Raw genomic sequence first — 22,018 nt, forward strand, 5'->3', positions numbered from 1 at the left:
TATCTAGGGAAAGAATGTTCCAAGTGAAGGGGATGGGGCACACTAATCCTGAGGCAAGAACATACCGGGTGTCTTTAAAGTCCACCAAGACGGTTAGTTGGTTGATTGGAATGCAGTGACAAGGGAAGAAAATAGTAGATAGGAGAGGGGATAACTAACAACTGAAGGAATGGAGTTAACATTTACTGAGATGGGAAGACATCGGAGCATCAGGCTTGGGACTTGTTAATTTCTACATGCCTGTTAGATAGCCAAGTGGAAGTGACATGTGGGCAGAAGGGAATATATGGTCCACAAGTCAACCTGGCTACTGGTATCAATGTGGGTGTTACCAGCATATAGATTGTATTTCAAGTCATGAGACTATCAGGCATCCCCAAGGCAGAAAAGGAGACAACCCAGACTAATGCTTCAGCAACACCACCATTAGTAGACCAGAGAGAAGAGAAGGAACATTTATTATTTACAGAAATTCAAACAGTAGAGGAAGCTCCACAGGGCAGAAGTAGGAATTGTGAGTGGATGTTGCAAGGCACAGATTTTGGCTCAATATACCAGACAACATTCTAACAACTAAAGCTGTTAGCAATAGTAGGGGCTATCTCCTTGGTTTGGGAGTGTTCACAAAAGCTGATTGACTCATCACTCAGGATCCAAGGCTATCAGCAAGGGAAGAGAAGGAAGACTCCTGTTAAGTTTTATATCACCCGTTAGGTACATAGTGTGTGGTAATAAATAATATCACCAAAAACTATCTATATACTCTATACATGTAAACTAAGTTGAGGATTATGGCAACCACTTACTTAAATCAAAGTTAACCAAATATATTTTTGCTTGAGATGGCTGATAAAATCGAATCTCAAGAGATTGTCCCCAGTGTCCTCTCCTGACTTCTCATGTTATCTTTGAGTTTAGAGACAGTCTTTTTTTTTGAGACGGAGCCTCGCTGTGTCACCCAGGCTGGAGTGCAGTGGCTTGATCTCCGCTCACTGCAAGCTCCGTCTCTCGGGTTCACGCCATTCTCCTGCCTCAGCCTCCCAAGTAGCTGGGACTACAGGCGCCCAAGACAGTCTTTTAATGTAATGGTAATCCTTAACTTCTGGGTCTCCAGACCATAAGTCATTTTTGATGCCCACTTCTGTAGAAGACACTACTTCGAGAACAGAACCAACTGTACCAGAGAATTCACAGCTCTGTGAGGATTCAACTCTATTATTATATATGTGGGGGTGGGATGATGGGAGGAAAAGAGGTCAAAAGGAAGAGGTGATTGATAGCAAGTGGGTAGAAGATTTGCTTAAAATGTCTTATTTTGGACCAGAACACCCACAAAATGTTCCACTTTAAAATGTTATTACAGAAAGGATATGCATAAAATAAAAATAAAAAGTTTTGCAAGAATTATTATTGATAATCATCAGTGAGAAGGTTTATATCTCCATTAGAGAAAAACATAATGTTTTTCTTTTCTTTTCTTTTTTTTTTTTTTTTGAAGCAGAGTCTCACTCAGTCCCCCATGCTGGAGTGCAATGAATGGTGCGATCGATCTTGGCTCACTGCAACCTCCACCTCCCAGGTTCAAGCAGTTCTCCTGCCTCAGCCTCCCGAGTAGCTGGGACCACAAGCACACACTGCCACACCGGGCTAATTTTTTGTATTTTAGTAGAGACGGGGTTTCACCGTGTTGCCCAGGCTGGTCTCGAACTCCTGAGCTCAGACAATCCACCCACCTCTTAATATTTTTCACACTTAACACATGAGACACTTTAAATTCTAAGTCCACTACTTTATCTTTGCACCTCCATCTACTAAAGAGATTTTTATGTAATTTTAATATTAGGAAGAGATAGGTTTATTTATTTTATCCTACTTCATCCCACAAAAATTGAAAGGTAGCTTTTCAACAGTTAATACCACTTTGCTAGCATCCATCACAACTCTGAAGTGACCTGGAGACTCGGTCTGATTCAGAGTTGGAGAAAATGGCAATGACTTCAAGATAGGAAGGCTCAATGGAATTTCACAGAAAAGCAAATTTCACAGGGCAATAAAATAAGTTGTATTTTTTTTTTCCTTTTTTGAAAGCACTAGGTATTCTCAAATATTTGATTTTCTCTTCAGGATATTATTTGAAAAATAAAAAATAAGATGAGGGAAATAGACTATTTTCACTCATTTATAAGATTTATACAAAGAGAAAATCATATAATTCTTGTGGTAAGGAAGACTTTTTTAACAGCTTAAATGAAAAACATGAAGTGGGAGTTGGATTGACTGATAATTGCAGTGCAAAAAATCAAGAGCCCTGGAGAAAGAAAGAGTTAGAACATAAAGTATATCACTTGTGTTTCAAAACACCTAACTTTTTCTTTTCTCACTCCACTCTCAAATCACAGAAAACTAAAATGACAAAAGCCCCAAATACCTTCTCAGTCCTTCTCAACCTTTCAGAGCATGGCACGCATAGAATTGAGAATGTTCTGAGATTCACTGTAGTAAGCTGACAAGGCTGCTTCTAGCCAGAGGCAACCTCCTCTGGAAGTCTCAGGTGTAATTCAGTCTCATCTGCACCTTTGTCACTGCACTTAGTCTCCTGAACTGGGGCATTATCTTTTTATCAAATCAAAAATGGCACCAAGTTTTGAACAGGTTGTGCTCCTTCCTTAGCAAGTGTAGACGACAGCTAAACAAAGGACGGCACAAAGTACAGATGCTGAGAAAATCACCCAGTGTGGAGTCTGCCCAACTGTGGGCACTGCTGCCGCCCGTAGGCAGCTGCGTCAAGTGCATTCTTCTCCTCTGGGTTCCTAGGCCAAGCTAGGAAAAGGATAGAGGCAGATAATTTCCTAACACTGCTTTTCAGCCTCACTAGATAAATCCCCTCCACCCTTTATTCTTCTCCCTCCTCCCTCCTCCTTCCCAGAGGCACAGTTTAGAGAGACTCTAGATCCTGGGCTCAAGATACAGTGGACTTTTGTGGCTCCCAGAAAACACTGAATTCAAAACAAACCTCTATAGTTTAAAAAAAAAAAAAAAATCCCAGCGTTTTCCCCTAGCTCTGATAGGGACAATAATTCTGGAAAGTCAGGTTCAGGCTTTTAGATGCAAATAGATCTTTTCCCATATGTTTTGAATTGCTAAAACAGAAAGAGTGGAAAGAATTTTGAAACAAACAAGACCCCTGACCTACTGGATCTGCGGTCTGGCCTCTACCTCCCTCACAGGCACTGCTCATCCCACCTAGGCATGGCTGGATACTTGAGCCATGCTCCAGCTGTGTTGGCTTCTTTCAGTTCCTCCAGTGCCCCTTGCTTCTTCCTGCCACAGGGTCTTTGCATAACTTTTTCCACTTGCAACTCTCTTCTCTTTTCCTTCAACCTCTTCCCCATTTGCCAGATTAACTTCTGTAGATCCTATACATCTCAATTCAGACTTTGTTTGCACCAGTCACATTCCCTGACCTCTGTGACCAGGCCAACCCCGTACTAAAAATATTCTCCCTCCAAGCATTTCCAGTTATCACTTTGCATTTCTTCCTTTGTTGTTTTTGATTAATGTCTACATCCCCCACCCAACTGTAAGCTCCTAGATGACAAAGACTTGTTCTCTTTAACCTTCTCATTATTCCCCTAGCACCTCCAAGTATAGTTGACCCATCACACAGCAGGTGCTTAATAAATATTTGATGATTTCTTTAATGAGTGAATGAATGAAACTGTTGATTTCATTCACCTTAGTCTCCCTCAAATGTTTTCCAAAAGAGTTACTAATAGTGTGAAAGGTCTTCTGATGAAGAATGCCACTCGGTAGTTTTAACTCAGTAAGTAAGAAAGAATCATAAAACTCAACTAGGGCATCGACAAAATGAAAGTACAGTCAACAACCAAAATTGTCCCTTTTAATTTTTCTTCTAGGAATTTAAGAAAAGAAGGCAAATTTAGCGCCAATGGTCCCTATAAGTGAGCCCTAGGCCATATCTGATGCTTTTTATTTTAGGATCATTTCCAAAACTAGTTATAATGATTTTATTTGATAAAGTGAAATTCATCCCAATCTCTAGAGGGATACTCAGTCTCTAAATGTTTCAGTGGTGCCATGATCTTATTTTTAAAAAGAGTCACACTTAGACCTAGATGGTATGTTAACGAATATATAAAGTTTGAATTTTTGTATAATTTTTATATTTAGTTAAACTTTCTGTTTTAAAAAGGAAGTCTGGTATCTTGGGAATTCTAAGACCGTTTACCAAACTTATTCTGCATTGAAGATTGGAGTATGAGGTTTTGTGGGAGCTTGGTATCATTTAGTATTTTATGAGCAATAATATGAATGGTAAGATAATTTTAGGAAGTGGTAGACAGATTGGATTCACTTGGAACACAGCCAGAAATATCAATAAATGACTATTTACTAATTCAGAAAAGATGATGATTCTAAGCCTTTTAAAATGCATTTTTAAAAACTGTTTTACAAATCAACAAGAAAATAAAGGGGGCAAAGGGCATGAATAGACAATGCTCAAAAGAAGATATACAAATGGGAGAGAATCCACAGACCCTGTGTGTAGGAAGCAGATTGTTCCTGCAGGCCCCAGGAGACAGCCAGAAAACTCTGAAGAAAAGTACATAACCTCTTGGGAGCTCTAGGGCCCTACCTAGCACCTGATCCTCCCTATACTACCACAGCTGATGCTCTCTTGAAAGTGCCATCTCCTGGCAGGAGGCCAACCAACACAAAACACTGCAATAAACAAATCTACAACTAAGGACCCTCACAGAGTCCATTTCACTTCCCTGCCACCTCTACTGGAGCAGGTGCTGCTATACATGGCTGAGAGACTGAAGATGGTTTACATCACAAGACTCTGTGTAGAGACCCCCCACTTCCAGCCCAGACCCCAGCAGCTCCACTGGGTGGCTAGATCCAGAAGATTAATAACAAGCACTGCAGTTTGCCTCTTGGGAAGCCACATCCCTAGAAGAAGGGGGAGAGCACAGCATCAAGGGAGTGTAGTGTGGGACAAAAGGATCTGAACAACAGCATTTTAGCCCCAGATCTTCCCTCTGACATAGTCCACCCAAATGAGAAGGAACCAGAAAAACAATTCTGGTAATATGACAAAACAAGGTTCTTTCACACTCTCAAAAAATCCCCCCAGCTTACCAGCAATGGATCCAAACCAAAAAGAAATCCCTGAATTGACAGAAAAAAAATTCAGAAGGTTGATCATTAAGCTAATCAAGGAGACACCAGAGAAAGGTGAAGTCCAATTAAATGAAATAAAAAAAATGAGATATGAAGGGAAAAATCTTCAGGGAAATAGCATAAATAAAAAAACAATCACAACTTCTGGAAATGACGGACACACTTAGAGAAATGCAAAATGCGCTGGAAAGTCTCAGCAATAGACCTGAACAAGCAGAAGAAAGAACTTCAGAGCTCAAAGACAAAGTTTTTGAATTAACCCAATTCAGTAAAGACGAAAAAAAGAATTTAAAAAAATGAAAAAAGCCTCCAAGAGGTTTGGGATTATGTTAAATGAACAAACCTAAAAATAATGGATGTTTTAAGGAAGAAGAAAAATCTAAAAGTGTGGAAAACATATTTGTGGGAATAGTTGAGGAAAACTTCCCTAGCCTTGCTGGAGACCTAGACATACAAGTACAGGAAGCTCAAAGAATACCTGGGAGACTTATCACATAAAGATCAACACTCAGGCACATAGTCATAAGGTTATCTAAAGTCAAGACAGACGAAATAATCTTAAGAGCTGTGTATTCTATGGAAGTGGGCATCGAAAATGATTTATAGTCTAGGGACCCAGAAGTTAAGGATTACCATTACATTAAAAGACTGTATCCAAACTCAAAGAGAACATGAGAAGTCAAGAGAGGACATTGGGGACAATCTCTTGAGATTTGATTTTATCAGCCATCTCAAGCCAAAATATATTTGGTTAACTTTGATTTAAGTAAGTGGTTGCCGTAATCCTCAACTTAGTTTAGATGTATAGAATACATAGACAGTTTTCTGGTGATATTATTTAATACCACACACTATGTATCTAATGGGTGATATAAAAAGCTTAACAGGAGTCTTCCTTCTCTTCCCTTGCTGATAGCTTTGGATCCTGAGTGATGAGTCAGTCGGCTTTTGTGAACACTCCCAAGCCAAGGAGATACCCCCTACTATTGCTGACAGCTTTAGTTGTTAGAAGATTGTCCTGTATACTGAGCCAGAAATCTGTGCCTTGCAACATCCATTCACAATTCCTACTTCTGCCCTGTGGAGTTTCCTCTACTGTTTGAATTTCTGTAAATAATAAATGTTCCTTTTCTTCTCTCTGGCCTACTAATGATAGTGTTGCCCAAGGATCAGTCCGGGTTGCACTTAAGGCAGTGCTAGGAGGCAAATTCATAGCCTTAAATCCCTACATCAAAGAGTCTGAAAGAGTACAGATAGACAATGTAAGGTCAAACCCCAAGGAACTAGAGAAACAAGAACAAACCCAACTCAAACCAACAAAAGAAAAGAAATAACTAAGATAAGAGCAGAGCGAAATGAAATGGAAACAAACCAAAAAAATTACAAAAAATAAATGAAACTAAAAGCTGGTTCTTTAAAATAATAATAAAAAAAGACAGACCATTAGCAAGATAGACCAAGAAAAGAAGAGAGAAGATCCAAATAAGCTCAATTGGAAACAAAACAGGAGATATTACAACCAATACCACAGAAATGCAAAAGATCATTCAGGGCTACTATGAACACCTTTCTGTGCATGAACTAGAAAACCTAGAGGAGATGGATAAATTCCTGGAAATATACCACCCTCTTAGATTAAACCAGGAAGAAATAGAAACTCTGAACAGACCAATAAGAAGCAGCAAGATTGAAATGGTAATTTTAGAAATTGCCAACAAAAAAGTCCAAGACCAGATGGATTCACAGCTGAATTCTATCAAACATTCAAAGAAGAATTGGGACCAATCCTATTGACACTGTTCCAAAAGATAAAGAGGGAATCCTCTCTAAATCATTCTATGAAGCCAGTATCACCCTAATACCAAAACCAGGGAAGGACATAACCAAAAAGAAAACTGTAGATCAGTATTCCTGATGAATATAGAAGCAAACATCCTTAACAAAATACCAGCTAACTGAATTCAACAGCATATCGAAAAGATAATCCACCATGATCAAGTGGGTTTCATACCAGGGATGCAGGGATGGTTTAACATATGCAAGTCAATAAATGTGATACACCACATAAACAGAATTAAAAACAAAAATCACATGATCATCTCAATAGACCCAGGAAAAGCATCTGACAAAATCCAGCAGTGCTTTATGATTAAAACCATCAGCAAAATCAGCACAGAAGGGTCGTACCTTTATATAATAAGACTCATCTATGACAAACCCAAAGCTAACATAATACTGAATGGGGAAAAGTTGAAAGCAATCCCCCTGAGAACTGGAGCAGGACAAAGATGCCCACTGTCACCATTTCTATTCAACATAGTACTGGAAGTCCTAGCCAGAGCAATCAGACAACAGAAATAAAAGGCATCCAAATCGGTAATGAGGAAGTCAAACGGTCAGTTTGCTGGTGATATCATTGCATACCTACAAAACCCTAAAGACTCCTGCAAAAAGCTCCTAGATCTGATAAATGAATTCAGCAAAATTTCAGGATACAAAATTAATGTACACAAATCAGTAGCTCTGTGATACACCAACAGCAAACAAGATGAGAATCAAATAAAGAACCCAACCCCTTTTACAATAGCTGCGAAAAATTAAAATACTTAGGAACAAACCTAACCAAGGACATGAAATACCTCTCTACAAAGAATTCTATAAAACACTGCTGAGGGAAATTATAGATGACACAAACAAATGGAAACATGTCCCATGCTCATGGATGAGCAGAATCAATATTGTGAAAATGACCATACTGTCAAAGCAATCTACAAATTCAATACAATTCCCAGCAAAATACCATCATTGTTTACCACAGAGTTAGAAAAAAACTATTCTAAAATTCATATGGAACCACAAAAGAGCCTGCGTAGCCAAAGCAAGACTAAGCAAAGAACAAATCTGGAGGCATCACATTACCTGACTTTATACTGTAAGGCCATAGTCACCAAAACAACATGGTACTGGTATAAAAATAGGCACATAGCTCGATGGAACAGAATAGAGAACCCAAAAATAAAGCCAAATACTTGCAGTCACTGATCTTTGACAAAGCAAACAAAAACAAAGCAGGGAAAGGATACCCTATTCGACAAATGATGATGGGATAATTGGCAAGCCACATGTATAAGAATGAAACTGGATCCTCATCCCTCACCTTATACAAAAATCAACTCAAGATGGAACAAGGACTTAAATCTAAGACCTAACGCCATAAAAATTATAGAAGATAAATCAGAAAAACCATCCTGTAAATTAGCTTAGGCAAAGACTTCATGACCAAGAACCCAAAAGCAAATGCAACTTTGTTTTTACAAAGATAAATAGGTGGACTTAATTAAACTAACAAGCTTCTGCACAGAAAAAACAAAAACAAAAACAATCAGCAGAGTAAACAGACAACCCACAGAGTGGGAGAAAATCTTCACAATCTATACATCTGACAAAAGGCTAATATCCAGAATCTACAAGGAACTCATACAAATCAGCAAGAGGAAAACAAACAATCCCATCAAAAAGTGGGCTAAGGACATGAATGGACAATTCTCAAAAGAAGATATACAAATGGCTAACAAACATATGAAAAAAATGCCCAACATCACTAATGATCAGGGAATTGCAAATCAACACCACAATGCAATGCCACCTTATTCCTGCAAGAATGGCCATAATCAAAACATCAAAAAATAATACATGTTGGTGTGGATGTGGTAAAAGGGGAACAATTTTATGCTGTTGGTCGGAATGTAAACTAGTACAACCACTACGGAAAACAGTGTGGGGGTTCCTTAAAGAACTAAAAGTAGAACTACCATTCGATCCAGCAATCCCACTACTGGATATCTACTCAGAGGAAAAGAAGTCATGTGAAAAAGAAACTTGCCCAAATGCCTATCAGTGAATGAGTTCGTAAAGAAAATGTGACACACACACACACACACACACACACCATGGAATACTACTCAGCCATAAAAAGGAGTGAAATAATGACATTTGCAGCAACCTGGATGGAGTTAGAGACCATTATTGTAAGTGAAGTAACTCAGAAATGGAAAACCAAACATCGTATGTTCTCCCTCATAAGTGGGAGATAAGCATTTGAAAGCAAAGGCATACAAATGATACAAATGGACTTTGGAGACTCAGGGGAAAGGGTGGGAGGGGGGTGAGGGATAAAAAACTACACATTGGGTACAGTGTACAATGCTCAGGTGATGGGTGCACTAAAATCTCAGAAATCCCCACTAAAGAAATTTTCAATGTGACCAAACACCTCCTATTCTCCCCAAACTACTGGAATAAAAATAAAAATATCAAGAAAACTGTTTTATTCCTTAAAGTGATTTTCTTCTGCTATTTTGTTTGTTTTGATAATGAGGTGAGAAAAGATATGAAGGACAGCCAGAGTGCTTATACCATTAAAAGATATATTAATTGATGGTTTTTCTTGAACTAAATTGAAAGTAGCCAACTTTCTTGCCCTAAGAAGATCACAAATTATTATAATTACCTGCAAGGACATTTGATACTTAGTGTGTTCTACTGGTTCTGAACAAAGTCAATGCCATATTAACTAGTAATTTAAAATATTAGGCTGGGTACCGTGGCTCACGCCTGTAATTCCAGCACTTTGGGAGGCTGAGGCGGGTGGATCACAAGGTCAGGAGTTGGAGCCCAGCCTGACCAACATGGTGAAACCCCATCTCTATTAAAAATACAAAAATTAGCTGGGTGTGGTGGCGCGTGCCTGTAATCCCAGCTACTCAGGAGGCGGAGGCAGGAGAATCGCTTGAACCCAGGAGGCAGAGGTTGCAGTGAGCTGTACTCCAGCCTGGGTGACAGAGCGAGACTCCGTCTCAACAACAACAACAACAACAAAAATCAGCCGGGCATGGTGGCAAGCACCTGTAATCCCAGCTACTCAGGAGGCTGAGGCACGAGAAGCGCTTGAACCCAGGAGGCGGACGTTGCAGTGAGCAGAGATCATGCCATTGGGCTCTAGTCTGGGCAACAAGAGTGAAACTCCATCTCAAAAAAAAAAAAAAAAAATATATATATATATATATATATATGAAAGTTATTGAAAATGATATCTAATTGTATTTAGGTGTTTTGACTTTGTTTCACTCCAATTTTTTATGATTTTCAAAATAAGTTATTTTAAAAACAATTATTTTTAAGATAAATTTATTATGGATGGCATAAATATTTTTTATTCCTTTTGTCTGTTAACTTCACTGTGGGATGTTTAACTTTTTATGTGGCAAGTTTACTCACATTGCAGTACAATGCTTCACAAAGAAATAAATTGCCTTTAGAGAGTAAGGTTGCACCCAGTGCTGCAACAGATCAGAACTTGCCATGTCAGGTGTGAAACTCAGACTCCCTGTATAGTGGATCCAAAAAGCAGTTTGTGGCACACTATTCATTTTCCTTAGAGTTCTTTGGCTGGGAGCTATTAGCAATGCCTAGAGAAAACATCTGACCCTTGCCAGTATGTGTCTCTGGCCTGCACAGGGTGGGAGGGTTGATTTCACTAGAGCCAACAGGATGAGTCCCCACAGGGCAGCATACACAGTAGCTGTTGTAGCAGAAGAAATGAGAAATGCAACAGGTCTGCAGGTTAGAATGCTTGTTCTTGTCCTCTCTTCTTGTTGAATGATCAGTAACACATCCTTTACTAATGATGGGTAGCAGGTTAAAACTCAAAACTAACTTGGAAATCAGCTATTTGGATTTATTTACAGTTTAGAGGTAAAAAACCAAGATCCAGAAAATGTAAAAGACTCTCTCAACATATTTCTATATTTATGTTTAAATGTCAGTATGGGGCTTGATAGTATTTCAGACCGAATAAGATTCTCTGATGTAAAGACCTGGATGGAGAAGGACTAATGCATGTGTAATATGCATGCTCAATATCTGTGCATTCGGCTCCTTGACTGGAACAGCTCCCAGAGACAAAAATAGGCAATAGCCTTCCCGCAATGGCAGCATAATCTGAGTTCCCCTTTGCAAGTGAAAGTTCACTGTCAGGGCTGTTGTGCTCAAAGACACTTTCTGTGGGGTACAGATTGCCCCAGAGAATGAAAGCTAACCTGGCACAGTGAATGATGGTAGTTGGTATCAGCCATGCATGTTTCTTAATTTTGTTAATTAAACCTTAAAAGAAAAGTTTTCTAGGAATAATTCATCTGTAGATTTAAAAAAAGGTTTTTGGCTACAGATACATTTCCTTAAAGGGTGCATCTTGCTGAATTGCTGTGTAGAGTGCTAGAATGCACACCCTCCTTTCACCGTACAGGTATCTTTAGCTCATATAGGGGGCACTTCAAAAAGTTTGTCAGAAAATGGTGAAAGTGATGAAAAAATATAAACTTTATATCTAAACATAAACTGCATCAAGGTCAAGACACTTTTGTAAGTGATAACACCAGCCATTTAGTCTATCCCTAGAGAACTGAGGATCCTGGGAATTTAACCATGTCAATGCAGTCTTTTTTACATTATTAACTGAAAAAAATAAGTGTTCTTTGTAGAGATTTGAAGATAAGGAAACAAAAAGAAGTCAGAAGGAACCAAGTTACTACTGTAAGGTAGCTGCCTGATGATTTTCTATTGAAAGTCTCACCAAATTGTCCTTGTTTGGTAAGAGAAATGAGCTTGAGCATTTTTGTGGTGGAGAAGGATTCTCTGGTGAAGGTTTCCTGGGAATTTTTCTGCTACAGCTCTGGCTAACTCTCTCAAAACAGTCTCATATGAAACACATGTTATTTTTCTTTGGCCCTCCAGAAAGTCAACAGGCAAAATGCCTTGAGCATCCAAAAAAACCATTGCCATGACACTTGCTCTTTACCAATCTGCTTTTGCTTATCCTGGGCCACTTCTACCTCTTGGTAGCCATTGCTTTGATTGTGCCTTGTCTTCAGGATTATACTGGTAAAGCCATGTTTTATCTCCTGTTATAATTCTTTGAAGAATCAGGTTCAGGCTTTCAATCCCACTTATTTAAAATTTCCATTGAAAGCTCTATTTTTGTCTGCATCGATCTGGGTGCAACAGTGTTGTCACCCATCAAGTGGAAACTTTGCTCAACTTTTAATTTTTCAGTCAGAATTGTGTAAGCTGAACTCACAGATGTCTGTGGTGTTGGCTATTGTTTCTGCTGTTGACAGTCCTCTTCAATTAGGCCATTAGCAAGATTAATTTTTTTCTCAAAAATTGACGTGGATAATCTGCCACTGGGGCTTCATCTTCAACATTGTCTTATCCCTTCTTAAAATGAGTTATCCACTTGTATACTGTTAATTTCTTTAGAACATTGTCCCCACAAACTTTTTATAAAGCCTCAATGATTTTGCCATTCTTCCACACAAGCTTTACCATAAATTTGATGTTTGTTCTTGCTTTGGTTTTAGCAGAATTCATGTTGCTCAGATAGAGGCTCTTTTCAAACTGAAGTCTTAGCCTTTTTAGTGTCTCAGACTAGATCCTGTTTGGACATGTTATGACAAGTTAGTACAAGTTTATTTTGGTACAAAAAATTGTGAGATTCATGCATAATTTTTTATAATATGCATTTTCCATGAACTTTTTGAAGACTCCTCATATTTTATGTAGCCCAGCTTCTACAGGGAAATTGGAACATGATGAGAGTTAAGGGATAGTTTGGGAAGAGCTCAAATTGGAACATGATGAGAGTTAAGGGATAGTTTGGGAAGAGGTCAGTGGAATGCCCAGAGTATTCCTTCCTGTGTGGTAAATCCACAGTCCCATGAGGATAGCCTCCTTCCAGAGCTCACTTTTTTTTCTTTCTTTTTTTTTTGAGGTGGAGTCTTTTTCTGTTGCCCAGGTTGGAGTGCAGTGGCGCCATCTCTGCTCACTGCAACCTCCACCTCCTGGGTTCAAGCTATTCTCCTGCCTCAGCCTCCCGAGTAGCTGGGATTACAGGCACCTACCACCATGCCTGGCTAATTTTTTTGTATTTTTAGTAGAGACAGGGTTTCACCATGTTGGCCAGGCTGGACTCAAACTCCTGACCTCAGGTGATCCACCTGCCTCGATCTCCCAAAGTGCTAGGATTACAGGTGTGAGCCACCACGCCCAGCCCCAGAGCTCATCTTGATAGGTAACACTGAATGTGACATTTCCAGCCAGCATGGACAGAGACTCCTGTTTACTTGCATTCCAATCCCCATCCCAGAGAATGGTGTGGTGTCCTCATCCCCAAGGCCTTCCTTAAGCAGCCATCAACATTAATCAAGAAGCTCCTTCTTCAGGAACGCTGCTGGCACCTACAGCACTTGTGTTCAAAATCAAGAAAGGCCACTCTGGACAATAGGCCTGAGCTCTATTTCTCCATAGATGGTGGGGCTCTCACTTTCCCTTTTCTTCTGTTGTTAGTTAGGCAAACAAATAACACCCTTAGTACTCAGGAAAAGTGCCTGGATCCAGTTAATTACCCATTTTCACAAATCTAAGGTAATAAAAATATAAAAGATACTGCTATTCTCCACACCAGGGCTGTTTTATGGCTGAGAAAGCCTTCCTTTTTCACAACAGCGGGCAGAACTAATACAAGCTGCCTCACTGTGCACAGATAAGTTCCCCTTTCTCAGTTCATGACCTCAAGCTGATTGGGATCAGCTGCTCTCTGGAGACCTACATGCATCTCTCAATGCCGGGACATGTGCCAGGGCACCTCCTAGCTCCTGCTGCAACCGTCCAGTCTAGATACTTGATACTTGTCAACCCTCCTCACCATCTGCGCTGGTTCCCACCCTGCACACTGTCAGACCCACACACTCGCTGACCCACCTGCTCCCAGCAGGTCTAGATCTCAAGGCAGCATACTTGTGACTTTTTTCTCCCTTGTTATGCTTAACTTTCATTTCTTTCTTTTCTCTGTACAAAGCTCCGTTTGAAGTACTGCGTCTTTTGTAGCAGAGATATAGCTCTGTGTACTTGATTTGAGCAGTACCATGATATTCTGACATAGAATATTAAAGTTAATAGTGTTATTTTATGCATCCCAAACACAGACTATAATCTCTCCTACTAAAATAGACTTAAGTATTTATAGGTTCATACTGTGGTTTGGGGAGAGAAGATTGATTATAAAACTGTTCAGAAATTTTTTTGATGAATTTATTTCTTTCCCATTGCTTGATATTAAAATATAAATATTGACTAAGCTCTAATTTAACACAATTTTCACTTTTTCTGCAGCACCTGAAATTCTTAGAGGTTGTGCCTATGGACCTGAGGTGGACATGTGGTCTGTAGGAATAATCACCTACATCTTGTAAGTGAAGAAAAGCAATATTTATGTAAATTATTTACCTTTCTGTGACATTTTCTAGATACCTCTAATTCTCATAAAAACCATAAAGATTACTTTTTGCCTTTTTGTGATTTTCTGTTGCATACTAAATGCAGTTAGTGATAGAATTTCCTGAAAATGAACATTGCATTTTATTTTGTAATTTTCTTGAGACCGGAATTCTTGTCCAGGGCTTTCCCTATGTCTATATCCACTATGTAATGTACAGCAGATTTAGGGAACAATTTATTACTTGACAATAGTAAAGAATATGAGCCCAGGACCAGCTGTGTAAACTTGCTCTTGTTTTACTTATTTGCATCTCATATGAAATTATCAGACTTAGTCCTTTTAAACAGACAAATGACTATTTAATTTCTTAAGCAATTCCAAACTGGTATATTTCTTATCAGGAATATTTTAAATGAATTTTTAGCTATCAATTTTGTTTCTTTTTTCTGTTAGGTTTTCAAGGGTCTTAAATTTTAACACCCTACACAAATTTCTTGGGAGAAAAAAAAAATTAGTGAAATATTTTAATCTCTGGATCCCCAACTCCATTCCTGAGCTCCTGTCTAATAAGAAATAAGGAGTTTCATGAAATTTGCCAAAGACATCGTGGAACTGCAGGTGGTGATGAAAAGATCAACCAAATAGAAGAGCGTCTGAGAAGGAAGAATACTGTAGAACAACTAAAAAATAAGATATCGATGCTTTCAAGAGTTTGGTTCAAAACAAGGAGACTTAGTTGCCATTTAGAGAGTACTACAAAGTTAGTTGTCGGAATGCATAATATTCAAATTTAGAGAAATTTTGAAGGGTTTGAAAGTAGGTATACTAGTCTACCTGGGCTGACATAACAAAATATATAGACTGGGTGGCTTAAATAACAGAAAGTTATTTTCTCACAGTTTTGGGGGGCTGGAAGTCCAAGACCAGAGTGTCAGCACAGTCAGCTTCTGCTGAGGGCCCTCTGCTGGCTTGCAGATGGCCACCCTCTCACGGTGTCCTCACATGGTGGGGAGAAAGAGAGAGCAAGCTCTGTGGACTCTCTTCTTATGAGGGGGCTAATCCCGTGAGGAAGACCCCACTCTCGGACCTCATCTAAACCACATTTTCTCCCAAGGGCTCCATCTCCAAATAGTATGACATTGGGAGCTGGGGCATCAACATATGGATTTTGGGGTTGGAGGGGGGAATACAATTCAGTCCATAGCAGAATGCTTTTAATTAAAGTTGTTTTTAACTTAATAGTGATCTTAAAAAATTCAATGTCCAGGTGATATGGAGTAGGAATGGGCTAACTGTGGAAGGGCCCACAAGCACATTAGCAAACTCTAAGTTTACCTGATATATGATGGTTGATAGCCAAGACAAAAAGTTTTAACAAGCAACTGATCAAATAGCCATCCACTAATATGTGATACAAAAAGATATTTTGTGTGCTCAATTCCTTGTGTCTTTAGAAAAGCTTGAGAGGGGCCGGGCGCAGTGGCTCATGCCTGTAATCCCAGCACTTCAGGAGGCCAAGACGGGTGGATCACGAGGTCAGGAGATTGAGACCATCCTGGCTAAGATGGTGAAACCCCGTCTCTACTAAAAATATAAAAAATTAGCAGGGTGTGGTAGTGGGCGCCTGTAGTCCCAGCTACTCGGGAGGCTGAGGCAGGAGAATGGCATGAACCCAGGAGGCAGAGGTTGCAGTGAGCCGAGATCGCGCCACTGCACTCCAGCCTGGGTGACAGAACTCCGACTCAAAAACAAAAAAAAAAAAAAGAAAAAGAAAAGCTTGAGAGGAATTTGGAGTGGTAAAGAATCCTGTTGTTGTCCCCAAAATGTAGGTTTGCCCCTAAAGTATAAATATACCCAATTTATGTACCAATGTACCAACAATTGGTAGGTACATGTTGAAATGTACTGGGAGGCATTAAGTATTAATGATATGAAAGAACTTGGAGAGATGGAAGTAGGAAATTAAGTTACATTTACCCAGAAAAATTGGAATGTGGAATGCATAAAACTTAATGATATCACTGACATGGGAAAATGAAGGGAAAAATATAATTACTTGAGAAATATTTTATTGTAACCCTGAAGATAATTCTAAAAATCCATCCTATCCCCTAGTCCATTGCCAAATTATACAAACTATTTTATGTATTTCTTTTATCTTTATACACTTAAGGTAATTAATTAATAGGTTTAGCTGAAAGTAAGAGTGGTGGCCTCCAAAATGAAAATAACAGTGCTGCTTACAACTAATATTCTTTAGTTTTTGGCTAACTTCTGTCAGGCCCTAAGCCTGAGGACGTTTTATTTACTCTGTAGTTCATTAATAATTGGTGAAGTCCACTGGCAAGGTCGACTGGCACATTTTCTCTAGTGGGTTGTGCCACTGGATCTCTGTATCTCCTTTATTGGATTGGTTTAATGCACACTTAGTGGCCTGCTGGGCACCTGAGACTATGACCTCTAACATCTCACTCATTTCACCAGAGTGGCTTGGAGACAGACAGAGTAGAGTACAGAAGTAACCAAATGAAGAATTAGAACTAAAGATCCATTTTGTTAATGCTTCCTGGAAAAGTAAATCTTACAATGAAGCTACATTATAAGCTTCAGTCAGATTCTTTCTTCTGTCTTCCAAATGTTGAGGCATTTGTTTTACTGATATTTGTCTGTATGTATATAAACTCTGGGGCTCTTTTTTTTAATAAAGCCATGAATAGACATTGGATTCTTCCTATCGACGTAAAGAATTCTGTTACCTCTTTTGTCCCTCTTCTTGTGGCTACTGCTGCATTTTAACTTCACTCTTTGCTTCTTCTTTTTTTTGTGTGTGTGTGTGTGTGTGTGTGTGTGTGTGTTTGAGATGAAGTCTTGCTCTGTCTCCCAGGCTAGAGTGCAGTGGCACAATCTCGGCTGACTGCAACCTCCGCCTTGGGTTCAAGTGATTCTTCTGCTCCAGCCCCCCAAGTACCTGGGATCACAAGCATGTGCCACCATGCCCAGCTAATTTTTTGTATTTTTAGTAGAGATGGGGTTTCACCATGCTGGCCAGCCTGGTCTCGAACTCTTGACCTCGTGCTCCACCTGCCTCAGACTCCCAAAGTGCTGGGAGTACAGGTGTGACCCACTGCACCTGGCCCACTCTTTCCTTCTTAAGAATTCTAGCTTGTCACCACCAGGCTATTGATACGGCCTTGCTATTTCTAAGAACGCCATTAGGCTGAAAATGAAGGCCATTCTATTTTTTCTCCCAGGAATTCTCGTATATTTACCTTTTATACCTAAACCCTCTGCCCCTACAGACAAAAGCTGCAGGACTGGGCCTTATGATCTGATCAGAAATCAGACAATATCAGAGATTCAAACTCTCTCCTTCAGCTTTCAACAGTATAGTTCTGCCCTAAGGCTCGAAGTTGACACCTTTTACCTCTGTCACCAAAGCACAAAGTCACTGATAGGATTGAAATGAGAGAAAAGGCATTTGAGCACTGTTACTCTTGAGTGGTCGTTTTTGTCTCTAGATTTTCACAAGGGGAAATACAAGGAAACTCCTAAACTAAGTCTAGAAAGCTGGCTCATTTCTCCATGACTAACTGCAACAGGCCATAGGTTTCTAATGTTGTGGAGAGCAGGGCAGGGCAGGCAAGGCCAGACTCTCGTTGTCAAGGTGAGGATGTGTGCCCTGTCTCACCTTAGGCTGCTCTTCCACAGGCGGGTCAGGAGCGGAGCAGGATTCTCTGTGCAGACTGCTCAGTAGGGAAAGGGAGAATGCATTGGCCCAGGCCTCTGCACTGTCAGGCCTTGCATTTTTCTCGCTGGCTCCAGAATATCTGGAAGAGACAAACATTCTCCCAGTGGGACATTCTGTGAGCAAAAGGACATATGAAACTGCTTCTTCCTAAAAACTCATTGTATTAGGATGCACTTTAATTTTTCATGCTATGTACCAACCTGCCCAGCTTGAGTGAAGCCTTTGGGAAAATGTCTTTCATTCATCCTCCCTCCCACCCTCATTTTTTTTCAAATGGAACACATGCAACACATGCCCTGGCGTGGGCTTTTTTAAGCAGTTCCCTCTTGCTCCCTACTGATTTTAGAACTTCCACCCATCTATAAACAGTGGATGCTTGGTGGTCCCAAACAACTCGCTTTTCCTTTCTCTCTTGTTAAGATGCCCAAGATAGTTCTCTGTCCCTTTTATCCCACTTTTCCCATTCATTTTTAAGTTGACTTCATGGTAGAAAATGATACGAAGAATGAGGTAAATTGAGGGTGCTCATCTCTTTGGCTGCATGTGGTGACTATATTAATCTTATACATCTTTTAAGGTCATTCCCTGACAATAGTTTCAGCTTCTGTCTTTGTTCACTGTGAAATCCAAACTGGAATGATATGGAAATATCATAAAGCTTTATTCATTTCTATGGAGGATTTCATAGAATAGGGCAGAATAAAAATAAGTGAACATTTCTAATTTCCACTTGTTAATTTCTTTACTCTCAAAATCCCAGCTCTTCCCTTTCATACTAAATTGGAAGTCTATTCAATCTCTGTCTGCCTGTCTGTCTGTCTTCTCAATACCTGTCAAAAAATCCATGGAAAGGCTTTGGCATAATGTCTATAATGTTAGCTATTATTATTATTGTTTTTCTGTGTAATAAGAATTATAATAATAATTATTATTACACAGTAATTATAATTATTATTATAGCTTTTTGTAGAAATCCTAAGTTGGTTTTATATTAATTCCTACTTCCTGGGGACTTGATTGTGTGTTTACACTATAAATAGTGAATTGTAATAAGGCAATTGCATACTTAAGCTGAGTAGACTTGCTTCCATAGCAGGAAGCAGTGAAAAAGAACAGTCCTGAATTCCTACAGAAATTTGATGAAATATACATGAGCTTTTAAAGATATTTTGTTCTCTATATTTTGTTCCTCTAGACTTTGTGGATTTGAACCATTCTATGATGAAAGAGGCGATCAGTTCATGTTCAGGAGAATTCTGAATTGTGAATATTACTTTATCTCCCCCTGGTGGGATGAAGTATCTCTAAATGCCAAGGACTTGGTAAGTGTAACCAAAACAAAATGAAACAAAATGAAATAAATTTATTTTTAACTAATTAATGGTCGGTACAATTTTTAAAAATTTTAGTCTTATTAATACCATATTTTCTTTCAATTTTAAAGTATTTTTAATAAAATTAGTTCATTAATACATTTTCCTTAGAGAATAAAAACTAGATATGTTTTTGACTCATCACTAGTTGAATTATCATAAACTACAATTACTATAGTATTAATGAGCTTTTACTACCTGATAAGTATAAAAACCTTGCTTATGAAGAAAGCTGTGCTGGGTGAATTCAAACACAGTTTACACAGAATTCTGTTTTAACATGGCTTGCAATTGCCTAGAATTTAGATATACTTCATTTCTTTTTTGTTTGTTTGTTTTTGAGACAAGGTCTTACTGTCACCCAGGCTGGAGTGTAATGGCATGATCATGGCTCACTGTAGCCTCCAACTCCTGGGCTTAAGCAATCCTCCCACCTCAACCTCCTGAGTAGCTGGGACACAGGTGCATGCCACCACACCCAGCTAATTTTTGAAAGTTTTTTGGAAATATGGAGTCTTGCTATGTTGCCTAGGCTGGTCTCAAACTCCTGCCCTCAGGTGATCCCCCCACTGTGGCCTCCCAAAGTTCTGGGATTACAAGTGTGAGCCACTGCACTCAGCCTAGATATACTTCAAGTAAAACAATATTGCTTCCTGAAATTTCATCAAATTTATTAAAATATCCTCATAGTATCATAAGTCCAATTATGCATCATTGGCATTATAAAAATGTTCCACTGTGTTAATAGTTCATTTTGTTTGTTTGTTTTTATATTGCTTCTCACTTAAGTTAATATTGACATTTGTTTGCATTCAGGAAATCCATACCTTCTGGGGAGGTCACTCACCTCTTATAAAATAAAGAGGATGCTAACATGAGATTGAAACATTTCTCATCAATCCACTAGAGAACAACCACGCAGACATAATCAAAAGCTGACTTTTGAATCATAGAAGGTTAGATGTAGAAGAGGTCTTAGGAGGCATCTAGTCCTCCTCTCATTTTAAAGATGAGAATGCTAAAGAGTAGAGAGGCGAAATGACTGCTAAGGTCACACAGCTTCCCAGCAGAAAGACATTATTAGGGCTGATCCAGTTGTCCAGACTCCCTTTCCTGTGCTCTTTTTTTCTTCAAGCATTTCTTCGTTACCCTCTGTGTTCCTTCATGGAACAGATTCCCTAAGGCTCATGGCTTTTCCAGCATGACTAGGAAAAGTCAGTGTGTGTGATGTGTGATGTATGGATATGTCATTGCAACTCCTTCCTCAAGTCATACCCCATGCTCCTAAACACCCCTTGAATCCATCCAGTTCTCTCCCCCGGACCACTGCCCCAACCTCCTATCTGATCTCCCTGCTTTTTCTCATGCCTTTCTCAAATACAGTCTGCACGGGATCCAGAGGGATGGTCTTATAAATAAATCGCATCATGTCCTTGTCCTGCTTTAAGAATCTTAGGATAAAATCCAAAACCCATAACAAGATCTACATGACGCTGCCTGGTCTGGGGCCTCCCACTCTCTCCTGTGCCATCACTGACTTCACGTCTGTCTCCTTTGATCACTTTTCACTCTAGTGCACCACACTTCTAGTTTCTCATCAGCGTAGCTCAGGATATTGCCATGGCTCTTTCTTCTGCTCTGTAATGTTCTTTCCTCCTCCCCACCTTCTTCTCCATTACACATACGCATGTACACACACACGCACATGCATACACACACACACACACATGCATACACACACACACACATGCATACACACACACACACACACACACACACACACACCGGGTAACTCTTATTCTCAAGCCCCAGCTGCCACTAGACATCCCTTGGGAGGCATGGTCGGCCTTCCCCTTCAGTCCCTCCCACCTACAGTTGGTTCCTTCTGCCAAAATCTTCCTTTACCCCCTGCACTCCCCAGTTCATAACAGTCATCACTTATATATTTAATGGTCCTCCCTAATTAGATTTTAAGTCTGGGGCAGGACAAAGCATGTGTACCCAGACCTTAGGACCACATAGGCATATAAGACAGACTCAGTAAATGTTTATTGGATGAAACAATGGATCCGGAAGTACACCATGAAGTTTCAGAGTCTGACACACCTGGATTTAAGTGCCCCCTTTGTCATGTCCTGGAATTGTAACCTCGGGCTCATGATCTAACCTTGCTATGCTTTAGTTTTCTCATCTAGGATGATAATTGTATCTGTCTCTAGGTTGTTGTGAGAATTAAGGAACATAATGTATGTTAAGTAACTAATATCAACTAACTTAATAATAGTACTCTTATTTAGCCCTCCGTCCATTTCTTTTCACCCTTAATAAACATTAAGTGAATAAGAGAGTTAGCTT

General features: G+C 39.5%; 1 protein-coding gene across 3 annotated transcripts in view; it reads left to right on the forward strand.

Moving 5' to 3' along the window:
• CAMK4 (calcium/calmodulin dependent protein kinase IV) overlaps positions 1 to 22,018 on the forward strand; it is a 256,607-nt gene that overhangs the window by 230,839 nt on the left and 3,750 nt on the right. For all 3 annotated transcript variants that reach the window (XM_009240947.3, XM_054555812.1, XM_054555813.2), the window contains 2 exons: positions 14,437 to 14,512; positions 19,486 to 19,612. In XM_009240947.3, the coding sequence (XP_009239222.1) occupies positions 14,437 to 14,512; positions 19,486 to 19,612 (203 nt within the window). The remainder of the gene's footprint in view (positions 1 to 14,436; positions 14,513 to 19,485; positions 19,613 to 22,018) is intronic.

This window comes from Pongo abelii, chromosome 4, assembly GCF_028885655.2.
Source record: "Pongo abelii isolate AG06213 chromosome 4, NHGRI_mPonAbe1-v2.0_pri, whole genome shotgun sequence".
Lineage (NCBI taxonomy): Eukaryota > Metazoa > Chordata > Mammalia > Primates > Hominidae > Pongo > Pongo abelii.